Here is a 15,569-nt window from a genome sequence, read left to right as displayed (position 1 = left end):
ATCTCTCTCCCAGTGCTAATGCCAGAGAGAGTGAGAGATGGGTCAATTGGCTGTGGAGTGTTAGCCACAAGGGGGCTTCTCTCTCTGTCTCGGTCTCTCTCCCTCTCCGTCTCTCTCGGTCTCTCTCCCTCTCCGTCTCTCTCCCTCTCCGTCTCTCTCCCTCTTCGTCTCTCTCTCTCCCTCTTCGTCTCTCTCTCTCTCCGTCTCTCTCCCTCTTCGTCTGTCTCTCTCCCTCTCCGTCTCTCTCCCTCTCCGTCTCTCTCCCTCTCCGTCTCTCTCCCTCTCCGTCTCTCTCCCTCTCCGTCTCTCTCCCTCTCCGTCTCTCTCTCACTCCGTCTCCGTATCTCTCCCTCTCCGTCTCTCTCCTCCCTCTCCCCTCTCTCCTCCGTCTTCTTCGTCTCTCTCTTTCTCTCCGTCTCTCTCTCTTCTCTCCCCTCTCCGTCTCTCTTTCTCTCCGTCTCTCTCTCCCTCTCCGTCTCTCTTCTCTCCGTCTCTCCGTCTCTCTCTCCCCTCCGTCTCTCTCCCCTCTCCATATCTCTCTCCCTCTCTCCCGTCTCTCTCTCTCTCCGTCTCTCTCCCTCTTCGTCTCTCTCTCTCCCTCTTCGTCTCTCTCTCTCTCCCTCTCCGTCTCTCTCTCTCTCCGTCTCTCTCCCTCTTCGTCTCTCCGTCTCTCTCTTTCTCTCCGTCTCTCTCTCTCTTCTCTCCGTCTCTCTCCCTCTCCGTCTCTCTCTCCGTCTCTCTCCCTCTCCGTCTCTCTCCCTCTCCGTCTCTCTCCCTCTCCGTCTCTCTCCCTCCCTCTCCGTCTCTCTCCCTCTCCGTCTCTCTCCCTCTCCGTCTCTCTCCCTCTCCGTCTCTCTCCCTCTTCGTCTCTCTCTTTCTCTCCGTCTCTCTCTCTCTCTCCGTCTCTCTTTCTCTCCGTCTCTCTCTTTCTCTCCGTCTCTCTCCCTCTCCGTCTCTCTCCCCCTCCGTCTCTCTCCCCCTCCGTCTTACTCCTTCTCCGTCTCTCTCCCTCTCCATCTCTCTCTCTCTCTCCCTCTCTCTCTCTCTCTCTCCGTCTTGCTCTTCTCTTTGTTCCTCACTCCTGCTTCTCTCTCTGTCTATCAAAGCTGTCTTTTTACTCACACAGACACACACAGAGATACCCCAACTCTCTCACTCACACAAACACACACACAGAACCACCGACCCTCTCTCACTCACACAGACACACACACTTTTAAATGTTTTGCCTAGTTTGTTTACCTAGCTCCTCCTGTATGTTAATGTAAATGTTAGCTATGCAGCAGAGGAAACGGTGCCTGGTGTTCTCCCAGACAGTACACTTGTCCCACCGCCCTCTGATTTCAACTTCCTAGGGATAGCCTGAAATTACCTGTTTATTTACACGCCTCCAGTTGTGTACTTATCCTTCTGCAGATTAGCTAGGATAGCTGTGTGTGTGTGTGTGTGTGTGTGTGTGTGTGTGTGTGTGTGTGTGTGTGTGTGTGTGTGTGTGTGTGTGTGTGGGGGGGGGGGGGGGGGGGTTCTGTGTGTGTGTATGCCTATACACTAGTACAGTGGGGCAAAAAAGTATTTAGTCAGCCACCAATTGTGCAAGTTCTCCCACTTAAAGATGAGAGAGGCCTGTAATTTTCATCATAGGTACACTTCAACTATGACAGACAAAATTTGAAAAAATAATCCAGAAAATCACATTGTAAGATTTTAATGAATTTATTTGCAAATTATGGTGGAAAATCAGTATTTGGTCAATAACAGAAGTTTGTCTCAATACTTTGTTATATATCCTTTGTAGGCAATGACAGAGGTCAAACGTTTTCTGTAAGTCTTCACAAGGTTTTCGCACACTGTTGCTGGTATTTTGGCACATTCCTCCATGCAGATCTCCTCTAGAGCAGTGATGTTTTGGGGCTGTTGCTGGTCAACACGGACTTTCAACTCCCTCCAAAGATTTTCTATGGGGTTGAGATCTGGAGACTGGCTAGGCCACTACAGGACCTTGAAATGCTTCTTACGAAGCCACTACTTCGTTGCCCGGGCGGTGTGTTTGGGATCATTGTCATGCTGAAAGACCCAGCCACATTTCATCTTCAATGCCCTTGCTGATGGAAGGAGGTTTTCACTCAAAATCTCACGATACATGGCCCCATTCATTCTTTCCTTTACACGGATCAGTCGTCCTGGTCCCTTTGCAGAAAAACAGCCCCAAAGCATGATGTTTCCACCCCGATGCTTCACAGTAGGTATGGTGTTCTTTGGATGCATTTGCTGCATTCTTTGTCCTCCAAACACGACGAGTTGAGGTTTTACCAAAAAGTTATATTTTGGTTTCATCTGACCATATGACATTCTCCCAATCTTCTTCTGGATCATCCAAATGCTCTCTACTAAACTTCAGACGGGCCTGGACATGTACTGGCTTAAGCAGGGGGACAGGTCTGGCACTGCAGGATTTGAGTCACCGGCGGTGTAGTGTGTTACTGATGGTAGGCTTTGTTACTTTGGTCCCAGTTCTCTGCAGGTCATTCACTAGGTCCCCCCGTGTGGTTCTGGGATTTTTGCTCACCGTTCTTGTGATAATTTTGACCCCACGGGGTGAGATCTTGCGTGGAGCCCCAGATCGAGGGAGATTATCAGTGGTCTTGTATGTCTTCCATTTCCTAATAATTGTTCCCACAGTTGATTTCTTCAAACCAAGCTGCTTACCTATTTCAGATTCAGTCTTCCCAGCCTGGTGCAGGTCTACAATTTTGTTTCTGGTGTCCTTTGACAGCTCTTTGGTCTTGGCCATAGTGGAGTTTGGAGTGTGACTGTTTGAGGTTGTGGACAGGTGTATTTTATACTGATAACAAGTTCAAACAGGTGCCATTAATACAGGTAACGAGTGGAGAACAGAGGAGCCTCTTAAATAAGTTTTTCCACCATAATTTGCAAATAAATTCATAAATAAATCCTACAATGTGATTTTCTGGATGTTTTTCTCATTTTGTCTGTAATAGTTGAAGTGTACCTTTGATGAAATTTACAGGCCTCTCATCTTTTTAAGTGGGAGAACTTGCACAATTGGTGGCTGACTAAATACTTTTTTGCCCCACTGTATGTTTCTGGGTGAGAACAGGCTGCAGTGAAAATGAAAATAGTTTCTGATTATTGACTGTCCAGTATATAATCGATAGGCTCTATAACTGCATCACGTTAATTCACAATAAGATTCATCGCTAGTCGTGAGGCGTTCCACAAATCACGCAGCTAGTTTTGAGCATTTTATTATTCATAGAATGATGTGAAGAACAATGTATAACATCAGTGTACTAACAGACTCAAGGCACATGTTATGACAGACAGGTATTGGTGTGTTATTAGCAGAACACATTATGACAGACAGTTATTGGTGTGTTATTAGCAGAACACATTATGACAGACAGTTATTGGTGTGTTATTAGCAGAACACATTATGACAGATGGATATTGGTGTGTTATTAGCAGAACACATTATGACAGACAGATATTGGTGTGTTATTAGCAGAACACATTATGACAGACAGATATTGGTGTGTTATTAGCAGCAGGTGGCTGTTGCTTGTAGCTAATTCCGTCGCTGGCTGATATCGGTAAGCTGTCAGAGCTAATGGAAATATATTGGTTTCCTTTGGCAACATGGAGTGACTGTTCCCTGTCTCTCTCCCACCCTCTCTGTATCAGCAGTGCGCACAGTTCTGTTCTGGAAGATTCCACTATAGAAAGGGGAGGAGGGGGATAGAAGGGGGAACGGAGCGTTTGATTAGCCCATCAGGCGCAGCGCTGTAGCAGGCTGTATTGTTTTTGCCCCCTGCGTCGGTCTGTGTGTGTTTTAATGTGTGGGTTGGTCTTTTTTACAGTTTTTTCATCACTGTTCTCTCTCTCTATCCCTCTCTCTCTCTCTCTCTCTCTATCCCTCCCTCTCTCTCTCTCTGTATCCCCTCTCTGTTCTGGATCCCTCTAGAAAGGGGAGGAGGGGGATAGAAGGGGAACTCTCTCTATCTCAGGCCCCTGTAGCTCTCTCTCTATCCTCTCTCCTCTCTCTCTCTCTCTCTCTTAATCCCTCTCTCTCTCTCTCTCTCTCTTCTCCCTCTATCCCTCTCTCTCTCTCTCTCTATCCCTCTCTCTCTCTCTATCCCTCTCTCTCTCTCTCTATCTCCTCTATCCCTCTCTATCCCTCTCTCTCTCTCTCTATATATCCCTCTCTCTCTCTCTCTCTCTCTCTCTCTCTCTCTCTCTCTCTATCCCTCTCTCTCTCTCTCTCTCTCTCTATCCCTCTCTCTCTCTCTATCCCCTCTATCCCTCTCTCTCTCTATCTCTACCCCTCTCTCTCTCTATCCCTCTATCCCTCTCTCTCTCTCTCTCTCTCTATCCCCTCTATCCCTCTCTCTCTATCTCTCTCTCTCTCTATCCCCTCTATCCCTCTCTCTCTCTCTCTCTATCCCTCTCTCTCTCTATCCCTCTCTCTCTCTATCCCTCTCTCTCTCTCTCTCTCTCTCTCTCTCTCTCTCTCTCTCTCTCTCTCTATCCCCCTCTATCCCCCTTTCTCTCTCTCTCTATCCCCCTCTATCCCTCGCTCTCTCTCTCTATCTCTCTCTCTCTCTCTCTCTCTCTCTATCCCCCTCTCTCTCTCTCTCTCTCTCTCTCTCTCTCTCTCTCTCTCTCTCTATCCCTCTCTCTCTCTCTCTCTCTCTACCCCTCTATTCCTCTCTCTCTATCTCTCTCTCTCTCTATCCCTCTATCTCTCTCTCTCTTTCCCTCTCTCCCTCTCTCTATCTCTCTCTCTCTCTCTCTCTCTCTCTCTCTCTCTCTCTCTCCCCCTCTATCCCTCTCTCTCTATCCCTCTCTCTCTCTATCCCTCTCTCTCTCTATCCCTCTCTCTATCTCTCTCTCTATCCCTCTCTCTCTCTATCCCCCTCTCTCTCTCTCTCTCTATCCCTCTCTCTCTCTCTCTCTCTCTCTCTCTCTCTCTCTCTCTCTCTCTCTCTCTCTCTCTCTCCCCCTCTATCCCTCTCTCTCTATCCCTCTCTCTCTCTCTCTCTCTCTCTCTATCCCTCTCTCTCTCTCTCTCTCTCTCTCTCTCCCCTCTATTCCTCTCTCTCTATCTCTCTCTCTCTCTCTCCCTCTATCTCTCTCTCTCTCTCTCTCTCTCCCTCTATCCCTCTCTCTATCTCTCTCTCTCTCTCTCTCTCCCCCTCTATCCCTCTCTCTCTATCCCTCTCTCTCTATCTCTCTCTCTCTCTATCCCTCTATCTCTCTCTCTCTTCTCTCTCTCTCTCTCTCTCTCTCTCTCTCTCTCTCTCTCTATCCCTCTATCTCTCTCTCTCTTCTCTCTCTCTCTCTCTCTCTATCCCCCTCTATCCTCTCTCTCTCTACCCCTCTCTCTCTCTCTATCCCTCTCTATCCCTCTCTCTCTCTCTATCCCCCTCTCTCTCTATCCCCCTCTCTCTCTCTACCCTCTCTCTCTCTATATCCCTCTCTCTCTCTATCCCTCTCTATCCCTCTCTCTCTCTATCCCCCTCTCTCTCTCTCCCTCTCTCTCTCTATCCCTCTCTCTCTCTATCCCCCTCTCTCTCTCTATCCCTCTCTCTCTCTCTCTCTCTCTCTCTATCCCCCTCTATCCCCCTCTCTCTCTCTATCCCCCTCTATCCCTCTCTCTATCTCTCTCTCTCTCTCTCTCTATCCCTCTCTCTATCTCTCTCTCTATCCCTCTCTCTCCCCCTCTATCCCTCTCTCTCTATCTCTCTCTATCCCCCTCTATCCCTCTATCCCTCTCTCTCTATCTCTCTCTATCCCTCTATCTCTCTCTCTCTCTCTCTCTCTCTCTCTCTCTCTCTCTCTCTATCCCCCTCTATCCCTCTCTCTCTATCTCTCTCTATCCCTCTATCTCTCTCCCTCTATCCCTCTCTCTCTCTCTATCCCTCTCTCTCTCTCTCTCTCTCTCTATCCCTCTCTCTCTATCCCTCTCTCTCTCTTCTCTCTCTTTCCCTCTCGCTCTCTTTCCCTCTCTCACACTCTCTCTCTTTCCCTCTCTCGCGTTCTCTCTTTCCTTCCCTCCACTGTACTGCAGAGAGGAATAAATGAAAGAGGGATGGGGAGAGGAGAGGAAGAGGGGAGTGCCATAGCTCTCGAGGGAAGAGAGAGCAGGCATGTACTGAGAGGCACAAGAGTGGTAGGAGAGGGGGTTTCAGTGTGTATGTGTGTATGTTCATACTGTACGTGCCCGTGTGTGAATATGTTTGTGTACCTTTTCCTTGATGACAGCTTTGCACACTCTTGGCATTCTCTCAACCAGCTTCATGAGGAATGCTTTTCAACAGTTTTGAAGGAGTTCCCACATATGCTGAGCACTTGTTGGCTGCTTTTTCTTCACTCTGCGGTCCAACTCATCCCAAACCATCTCAATTGGGTTGCAATCGGGTGATTTTGAAAGCCAGGTCATCTGATGCAGCACTCCGTCACTCTCCTTCTTGGTAAAATTGCCCTTACACAGCCTGGAGGTGTGTTGGGTCATTGTTCTGTTGAAAAATAAATTATTGTCCCACTAAGCGCTAACCAGATGGGATGGCGTATTGCTGCAGAATGCCATGCTGGTTAAGTGTGCCTCGAATTCTAAATGACTGACAGTGTCACCAGCAAAGTACCCCCGCACCATCACACCTCCTCCTCCATGCTTCACGGTAGGAACCACACATGCAAAGATCATCCTACTCTGCGTCTCACAAAGCCACGGCGGTTGGAACTAAAAATCACACATTTGGACTCATCAGACCAAAGGACCGATTTCCACCGGTCTAATGTCCATTGGTCGTGTTTCTTGGCCCAAGCAAGTCTCTTCTTCTTATTGTTGTCCTTTAGTAGTGTTTTTTTGCAGCAATTTGACCATGAAGGCCTGATTCACGCAGTCCCCTCTGAACAGTTGATGTTGAGATGTGTCTGTTACTTGAACTCTGTGAAGCATTTATTTGAGCTGCAATCTGAGGTGCAGTTAACTCTAATGAACTTATGGGTTTTAGGGGTTTTGCGACTGCACTTAAAGAAATGTTCAAAGTTCCATAGTGCTATCTTGTGTATACCACCCCTACTTTGTCACAACTGATTGGCTCAAATGCATTAAGGAAATTAATTCTACATATGAACTTTTAACAAGGCAGCTGTTAATTGAAATGCATTCCAGGTGACTACCTCATGAAGCTGGTTGAGACAATGCCAAGAGCGTGCAAAGCTGTCATCATGGCAAACGGTGGCTAATTTGAAGAATCTCAAATCTATAATATATTTTGATTTGTTTGACACTTTTTTCGGTTACGACATGATTCAATATGTGTTATTTCATAGTTGTGATGTCTTCACTATTATTCTGCAATGTAGAAAATGTGAAAAAGAAAGAAAAACCCTTGAATGAGTAGATGTGTCCAAATGTGTACTATACGTTCATGCAAGCCCGTGTGTGTTTGTGTGTGTGTGTGTGTACCTACAATTTTACGTGTCCCCCCCCCGTGTGTGTGTGTGTGTGTGTGTGTGTGTGTGTGTGTGTGTGTGTGTGTGTGTGTGTGTGTGTGTGCGTACCTACATTCTTACGTGCCTGTGTGTGTGTGAATGTGTTGTGTTCCCATGCCCAGCTCCAGTGACCCAGATTAGAGTTAGATTAGCCTGTTCCCCTTCTTTCTCTTCTTCCAATTCTGGATTGTATTACAGATTCACACACAGACCTCACACTACACACACACACTACACACACACACACACACCCACACACTACACACACTGAATTAGGAGGAAAATGATGTTTCCTCTATTAATTGAACCAGCACATAATTTTTCATTCCATCTCGTGTCCACAATGAAGCCTGATGTGCCTGTGTGTGCGTATGTGAGAGAGAACGTGTGTCTAAGAGTGTTTGTCTGTGAGAGGGAGAAACAGAAAACAGAGAGAGTGAGAGAGTATGTGTGTGTGTGTGTGTGTCTGCATATATATGTAAATATATATGTGTGTGGTATACAGTATCAACAGCATGCTTGTGGAACCAATCATCCCTTTTTGTAATGCTCTCCTGCTGTGTCCTGTACTACCCTGTATGTCTGTGTCCTGTACTACCCTGTATGGCTGTGTCCTGTACTACCCTGTATGGCTGTGTTCTATGTATGGCTGTGTCCTGTACTACCCTGTATGGCTGTGTCCTGTACTACCCTGTATGGCTGTGTCCTGTACTACCCTGTATGGCTGTGTCCTGTACTACCCTGTATGGCTGTGTCCTGTACTACCCTGTATGGCTGTGTCCTGTACTACCCTGTATGTCTGTGTCCTGTACTACCCTGTATGGCTGTGTCCTGTACTACCCTGTATGTCTGTGTCCTGTACTACCCTGTATGTCTGTGTCCTGTACTACCCTGTATGGCTGTGTCCTGTACTACCCTGTATGTCTGTGTCCTGTACTACCCTGTATGGCTGTGTCCTGTACTACCCTGTATGTCTGTGTCCTGTACTACCCTGTATGTCTGTGTCCTGTACTACCCTGTATGTCTGTGTTCTGTACTACCCTGTATGGCCGTGTCCTGTACGACCCTGTATGGCTGTGTCCTGTGCCTACCCTGTATGGCTGTGTCCTGTACTACCCTGTATGGCTGTGTCCTGTACTACCCTGTATGTCCCTGTACTGTGCTCTGTACCCTGTATGTCTGTGTCCTGTACTACCCTGTATGGCTGTGTTCTGTACTACCCTGTATGGCTGTGTCCTGTACTACCCTGTATGGCTGTGTCCTGTACTACCCTGTATGGCTGTGTCCTGTACTACCCTGTATGTATGTGTCCTGTACTACCCTGTATGGCTGTGTCTGTACTACCCTGTATGGCTGTGTCCTGTACTACCCTGTATGTCTGTGTCCTGTACTACCCTGTATGGCTGTGTCCTGTACTACCCTGTACTACCCTGTATGGCTGTGTCCTGTACTACCCTATGGCCCTGTATGTATGGCTGTGTCCTGTACTACCCTGTATGTCTGTGTCCTGTACTACCCTGTATGGCTGTGTCCTGTACTGCCCTGTATGGCTGTGTCCTGTACTACCCTGTATGTCTGTGTCCTGTACTACCCTGTATGTCTGTGTCCTGTACTGCCCTGTATGGCTGTGTCCTGTACTACCCTGTATGGCTGTGTCCTGTACTACCCTGTATGTCTGTGTCCTGTACTACCCTGTATGGCTGTGTCTGCCCTGTATGGCTGTGTCCTGTACCCTGTATGTCTGTGTGTACCTGTACTACCCTGTATGGCTGTGTCCTGTACTGCCCTGTATGTCTGTGTCCTGTACTACCCTGTATGTCTGTGTCTGTACTACCCTGTATGTCTGTGTCCTGTACTACCCTGTATGTCTGTGTCCTGTACTACCCTGTATGGCTGTGTCCTGTACTACCCTGTATGTCCCTGTACTACCCTGGTCTGTGTCCTGTACTACCCTGTATGTCTGTGTCCTGTACTACCCTGTATGGCTGTGTCCTGTACTACCCTGTATGGCTGTGTCCTGTACTACCCTGTATGGCTGTGTCCTGTGTCCTGTACTGCCCTGTACCCTGGCTGTGTCCTGCTGTGTCCTGTACTGTGTACTGTGCCTGGTATGGCTGTGTCTGTACTGCCCTGTGCGGCGGTGCTCTGTACTGCCCTCCTGTGCGGTGCTCTGTACTGCCCTGTACGGCGGTGCTCTGTACTGCCCTGTACGGCGGTGCTCTGTACTGCCCTGTACGGCGGTGCTCTGTACTGCCCTGTACGGCGGTGCTCTGTACTGCCCTGTACGGCGGTGCTCTGTACTGCCCTGTACGGCGGTGCTCTGTACTGCCCTGTACGGCGGTGCTCTGTACTGCCCTGTACGGCGGTGCTCTGTACTGCCCTGTACGGCGGTGCTCTGTACTGCCCTACGGCGGTGCTCTGTACTGCCCTGTACGGCGGTGCTCTGTACTGCCCTGTACGGCGGTGCTCTGTACTGCCCTGTACGACGGTGCTCTGTACTGCCCTGTACGGCGGTGTCATGTACTGCCCTGTACGGCGGTGCTCTGTACTGCACTGTACGGCTGTGCTCTGTACTGCCCTGTACGGCGGTGTCATGTACTGCCCTGATATTATCCTGAGCATGTGACCTGACAAGGAGGTTGTGTGGTACTGACCATAGACCAGGGATGGACAATAGTCCCCCCTCCCTCACCTTGCGAGCCCCCTTCCAATTGTACACGTTTTGCCATTTTTTTAATATGACATCTGAGTGAAAGTGACTAATAAAAGGAGGGCTGCCAGTTGCACATCCCTGACCATAGACTGTTAACAGGGCTACACTGACCATAGACTGTTAAAGGCTACACTGACCATAGACTGTTAACAGGGGGGATAGAAGGCTACACTGACCATAGACTGTTAACAGGGGGGATAGAAGGCTACACTGACCATAGACTGTTAACAGGGGAGATAGAAGGCTACACTGACCGTAGACTGTTAACAGGGGAGATACTACACTGACCATAGACTGTTAACAGGGGGATAGGCTACACTGACCGTAGACTGTTAACATGGGGGATAGAAGGCTACACTGACCGTAGACTGTTAGCAGGGGGGATAGAAGGCTACACTGACCATAGACTGTTAACAGGGGGATAGAAGGCTACACTGACCATAGACTGTTAACATGGGGGATAGAAGGCTACACTGACCGTAGACTGTTAACAGGGGGATAGACTGTTAAGGGCTACACTGACCGTAGACTGTTAGACCAGGGGGATACTGTTAACAGGGCTACACTGACCATAGACTGTTAACAGGGCTACACTGACCATAGACTGTTAACAGGGCTACACTGACCATAGACTGTTAACAGGGCTACACTGACCATAGACTGTTAACAGGGCTACACTGACCATAGACTGTTAACAGGGGGATAGAAGGCTACACTGACCATAGACTGTTAGCAGGGGACCATAGACTGTTAGGCTACACTGACCATAGACTGTTAACATGGGGGATAGAAGGCTACACTGACCGTAGACTGTTAACATGGGGGATAGAAGGCTACACTGACCGTAGACTGTTAACAGGGCTAACTGACCATAGACTGTTAACAGGGCTACACTGACCGTAGACTGTTAACAGGGCTACACTGATAGACTGTTAAGGGCTACACTGACCATAGACTGTTAACAGGGGATAGAAGGCTACACTGACCATAGACTGTTAGCAGGGGGATAGAAGGCTACACTGACCGTAGACTGTTAGCAGGGGGATAGAAGGCTACACTGACCGTAGACTGTTAGCAGGGGGGACTAACAGGCTACACTGACCGTAGACTGTTAGCAGGGGATAGAAGGCTACACTGACCGTAGACTGTTAACAGGGGATAGAAGGCTACACTGACCATAGACTGTTAACAGGGGATAGAAGGCTACACTGACCATAGACTGTTAACAGGGGGATGTTAACAGGCTACACTGACCATAGACTGTTAACAGGGGACCATAGACTGTTAACAGGGCTACACACTGACCGTAGACTGTTAACAGGGGGATATAGAAGGCTACACTGACCGTAGACTGTTAGCAGGGGGATAGAAGGGCTACACTGACCGTAGACTGTTAGCAGGGGGATGAAGGCTACACTGACCATAGACTGTTAACAGGGGGATAGACTGTTAACTACACTGACCGTAGACTGTTAGCAGGGGGATAGAAGGCTACACTGACCGTAGACTGTTAACAGGGGGATAGAAGGCTACACTGACCGTAGACTGTTAGCCGGGGGGATAGAAGGCTACACTGACCATAGACTGTTAGCAGGGGGACCATAGACTGTTAACAGGGCTACACTGACCGTAGACTGTTAACAGGGGGATAGAAGGCTACACTGACCATAGACTGTTAGCAGGGGGATAGAAGGCTACACTGACCATAGACTGTTAACAGGGGGATAGAAGGCTACACTGACCATAGACTGTTAACAGGGGGATAGAAGGCTACACTGACCGTAGACTGTTAACAGGGGGGATAGAAGGCTACACTGACCATAGACTGTTAGCAGGGGGGATAGAAGGCTACACTGACCATAGACTGTTAACAGGGGGGATAGAAGGCTACACTGACCATAGACTGTTAACAGGGGGGATAGAAGGCTACACTGACCATAGACTGTTAGCAGGGGGATAGAAGGCTACACTGACCATAGACTGTTAGCAGGGGGGATAGAAGGCTACACTGACAATAGACTGTTAACAGGGTGGATAGAAGGCTACACTGACCATAGACTGACAGCGGGGGGGATAGAAGGCTACTGTGTGAAGTTCTGGGACAGATGAATTGGGTTGAAGAGTATAACACTGCCCTGGATATTCAGGAGAGTCCTCTGGTCAATTCTATGTGTGACACTAGAGTTTGTCCCACACAGTAGATGGCGCTGTGGATGCAAATACTGACAGTTCATGAGGTCAACATAATAGTTGGAAGCGATACATTGTTTGTTTACTCAGACAGTTGTTCCCCCCTGTATACAGAACCATGAGAGGGAGACGGCGCTGCACTGTGCGGCCCAGTATGGCCACTCTGAGGTGGTGTCCATCCTACTGCAGGAGCTGACAGACCCCACCATGAGGAACAGCCGCGACGAGACGCCCCTGGACCTGGCTGCACTCTACGGACGACTTCAGGTGAGGATGGACCTGAGCAAGGTTTCTTCCTTCTACAGACCAATGTGCCTCTGCCTCTAACTCCGCTTTATCTCTGTGGTCTAGGCCGGGTTACTGTAAAACCAATTTGTGACATTTTAACTCTTTTATAAATGCATTTGATAGTGAGAGAGAGGGGGGTTGAGAGAGGGAGAGAGAGACTTTGACTAGTTTCATTAGTTGTGATAGTTCAGGACTACAACAATACACTATATATACAAAAGTATGTGGACACCCCTTTAAATTAGTGGATTCTGTTTCAGCCTCACCCGTTGCTGACATGTCTAAGTAATTGAGCACACAGCCATGCAATCTCCATAGTCACACATTGGCAGTAGAATGGCCTTACTGAAGAGTGCAGTGACTCAACATGGTGCCGTCATAGGATGCCACCTTTCCAACAAGTCAGTTCATCAAATTTCTACCCTGCTGGAGCTGCTTCAGTCAACTATAAGTACTGTTATTGTCAAGAGGAAACGTCTAGGAGCAACAACGGCTCAGACGCGAAGTGGTAGGCCACACAATTTCACAGAATGGGACTGTCGAGTGCTGAAGCGTGTAGCGCATTAAAATCGTCTGTCCTTGGTAGAAACACCACCAAACTTCCTCTGGAAGCAACTTCAGCACAAGAACTGTTTGTTGGGAGCTTCATGAAATGGGTTTCCTTGGCTGAGCAGTCAAACACAAGCCTAAGATCACCATGCGCAATGTCAAGCGTCTGCTGGAGTGGTGTAAATCTCCACCTCAATTGGACTCTGGAGCAGTGGATACACGCTCTCTGGAGGGATGAATCACACTTCACCATCTGGCAGTCCCACGGATCTAGGTTTGGCGGATGCCAGGAGGACACTACCTGGCCCAATGCATAGTGCCAACTGTTAAGTTTGGTGAAGGAGGAATAATGGTCTGGGGCTCTTTTTCATGGTTTGGGCTAGACCCTTTAGTTCCAGTGAAGGGAAATCTTAACGCTACAGCATACGATGACATTCTAGATGATTCTGTGCTTCCAACTTTGTGGTAACAGTTTGGGGAAGGCCCTTTCCTGTTCCAGCATGACAATACCCCTGTGCACAAAAGCGAGGTCCATACCGAAATGTTTTGTCGATTGGTCTGGAAGAACTTCACTAGTCTGCACAGAGCCCTGATCTCAACCCCATCGAACAGCTTTGGGATGAATTGGAACGCTGACTGCGAGCCAGGCCTAATCACCCAACATCAGCTCCCCACCTCACTAATGCTCTTCTGGCTGAAAGGAAGCAAGTCCCCACAGCAATGTTCCAACATCTAGTGGAAAGTTTGGCTGTTGTAGCAGTAAAGGGGGGACCAACTCCATCATAATGCGCATTATTTTTAAATGAGATGTTCGACATACGTTTGGTCCTGATGTGGCTTTGTGGTCCTGACGGTCTGAAAACAATGTTGTATGTAATACTGTAGTAACCGACAAGGGTCTGTATCAAATAACTCCACATTTAGAACTTAGAACTCCTGTCCTCTGGACTTGAACCCTCTCTCCTCTCCCCTCTCCTCCCCTCTCTCCTCCCCTCTCTCCTCTCCTCTCCCTCTCCTCTCTCCTCCCCTCTCCTCCCTCCTCCTCTCCCCTCTCTCCCCTCCTCCTCTCTCCTCCCTCTCTCCTCCCCTCCTCCCCCTCTCCTCCCCTCTCTCCTCCCCTCCTCCCCTCCTCCCCTCTCTCCTCTCCCCTCTCCTCCTCCCCTCCCCTCCTCCTCCCTCCCTCTCTCCTCCCTCTCCCTCCCCTCTCTCCTCCCCTCTCCTCCCCTCCTCCCTCCCTCTCCCCTCTCTCCTCCTCTCCTCCTCCTCCCCTCTCCTCCTCTCCCCTCCTCCCTCTCTCCTCCCCTCTCTCCTCCCTCCCCCTCTCTCTCTCCCCCTCCTCTCCTCCCCTCCTCCTCCCCTCCCCTCTCCTCCCTCCCCTCTCCTCCCCTCTCCTCCCCTCCCTCTCTCCTCCCCTCCCCTCTCTCTCCTCCCCTCTCCCCTCTCCCTCCTCCCCTCTCCTCCCCCTCTCTTCTCCTCCTCCTCTCCTCCCCTCTCCCTCCCCTCCCCTCTCTCCTCCCTCCCCCTCTCCCTCCCTCTCTCCTCCCCCCTCCTCCTCCTCCCCCCTCCCTCCTCCCTCCCCTCTCTCCTCCTCTCTCCTCTCTCCTCCCTCTCCCTCTCCCCTCCCTCCCCTCTCCTCCCTCCTCCTCCTCCCCCTCTCCCAGGTGGTCTGTATGTTGGTGACCCCTCCTCCTCCCCTCTCCTCCCTCCTCCACTTCTCTCCCTCCCTCTCTCCTCCCCAACTCAGCCTGAAAGGAAAACTCCTCCTCCCCCAATCAAGTTTTCTCTCCCTCCCTGTATGATACCATCTCCCTCCCCCTCCCTCCTGCTCTCCAGTCCTCCTCTCCTCCCCTCTCTCCTGTGTTTTTAATGAGTTGGTACCTCTCTCCTCCCCTCTCTCCTCCCCTCCCTTCTCCTCTGTGTGTGTGTGATTGCTTAAGATATAGAACCCAGAGAGGGAGACTCTCCTCCCCTCTCCTCTCCCCCTCTCCTCTCCCCTCTCTCCCCCCTCTCTCTCTCCCTCTCCTCCTCCCTCCCTCTCCTCTCCTCCCCTCTCCTCCCCCCCTCTCTCCTCCTCCCCCTCTCTCCTCCCCTCTCCCCTCCCCTCTCCCTCCCCTCTCTCCTCCCTCCTCCCCTCCTCCCCCCTCTCTCCTCCCCTCTCTCCTCCCCTCTCTCCTCCCCCCTCTTCCTCCCCCCCTCTCCTCCCCACTCCTCCCCCTCTCTCCCCCCTCTCCCCCCTCTCCCTCCCCTCTCTCTCCCCCCTCTCCCCTCCCTCTCTCCTCCCTCTCCCTCCTCTCCCCCCCTCTCCCTCCCC

At 50.0% G+C, this 15,569-nt stretch overlaps 1 protein-coding gene across 1 annotated transcript in view; it reads left to right on the top strand.

Annotated features, from left to right (window-relative positions):
* The window catches only part of LOC135515718 (ankyrin repeat and sterile alpha motif domain-containing protein 1B-like), a 358,368-nt gene that overhangs the window by 79,426 nt on the left and 263,373 nt on the right, over positions 1–15,569 (top strand). The window contains 1 exon segment of the mRNA XM_064939410.1: positions 12,536–12,688. Coding sequence (XP_064795482.1) covers positions 12,536–12,688 — 153 coding nt within the window.

Source organism: Oncorhynchus masou, chromosome 27 (assembly GCF_036934945.1).
Source record: "Oncorhynchus masou masou isolate Uvic2021 chromosome 27, UVic_Omas_1.1, whole genome shotgun sequence".
NCBI lineage: Eukaryota > Metazoa > Chordata > Actinopteri > Salmoniformes > Salmonidae > Oncorhynchus > Oncorhynchus masou.
This window is presented reverse-complemented; position numbering and strand designations above follow the sequence as displayed.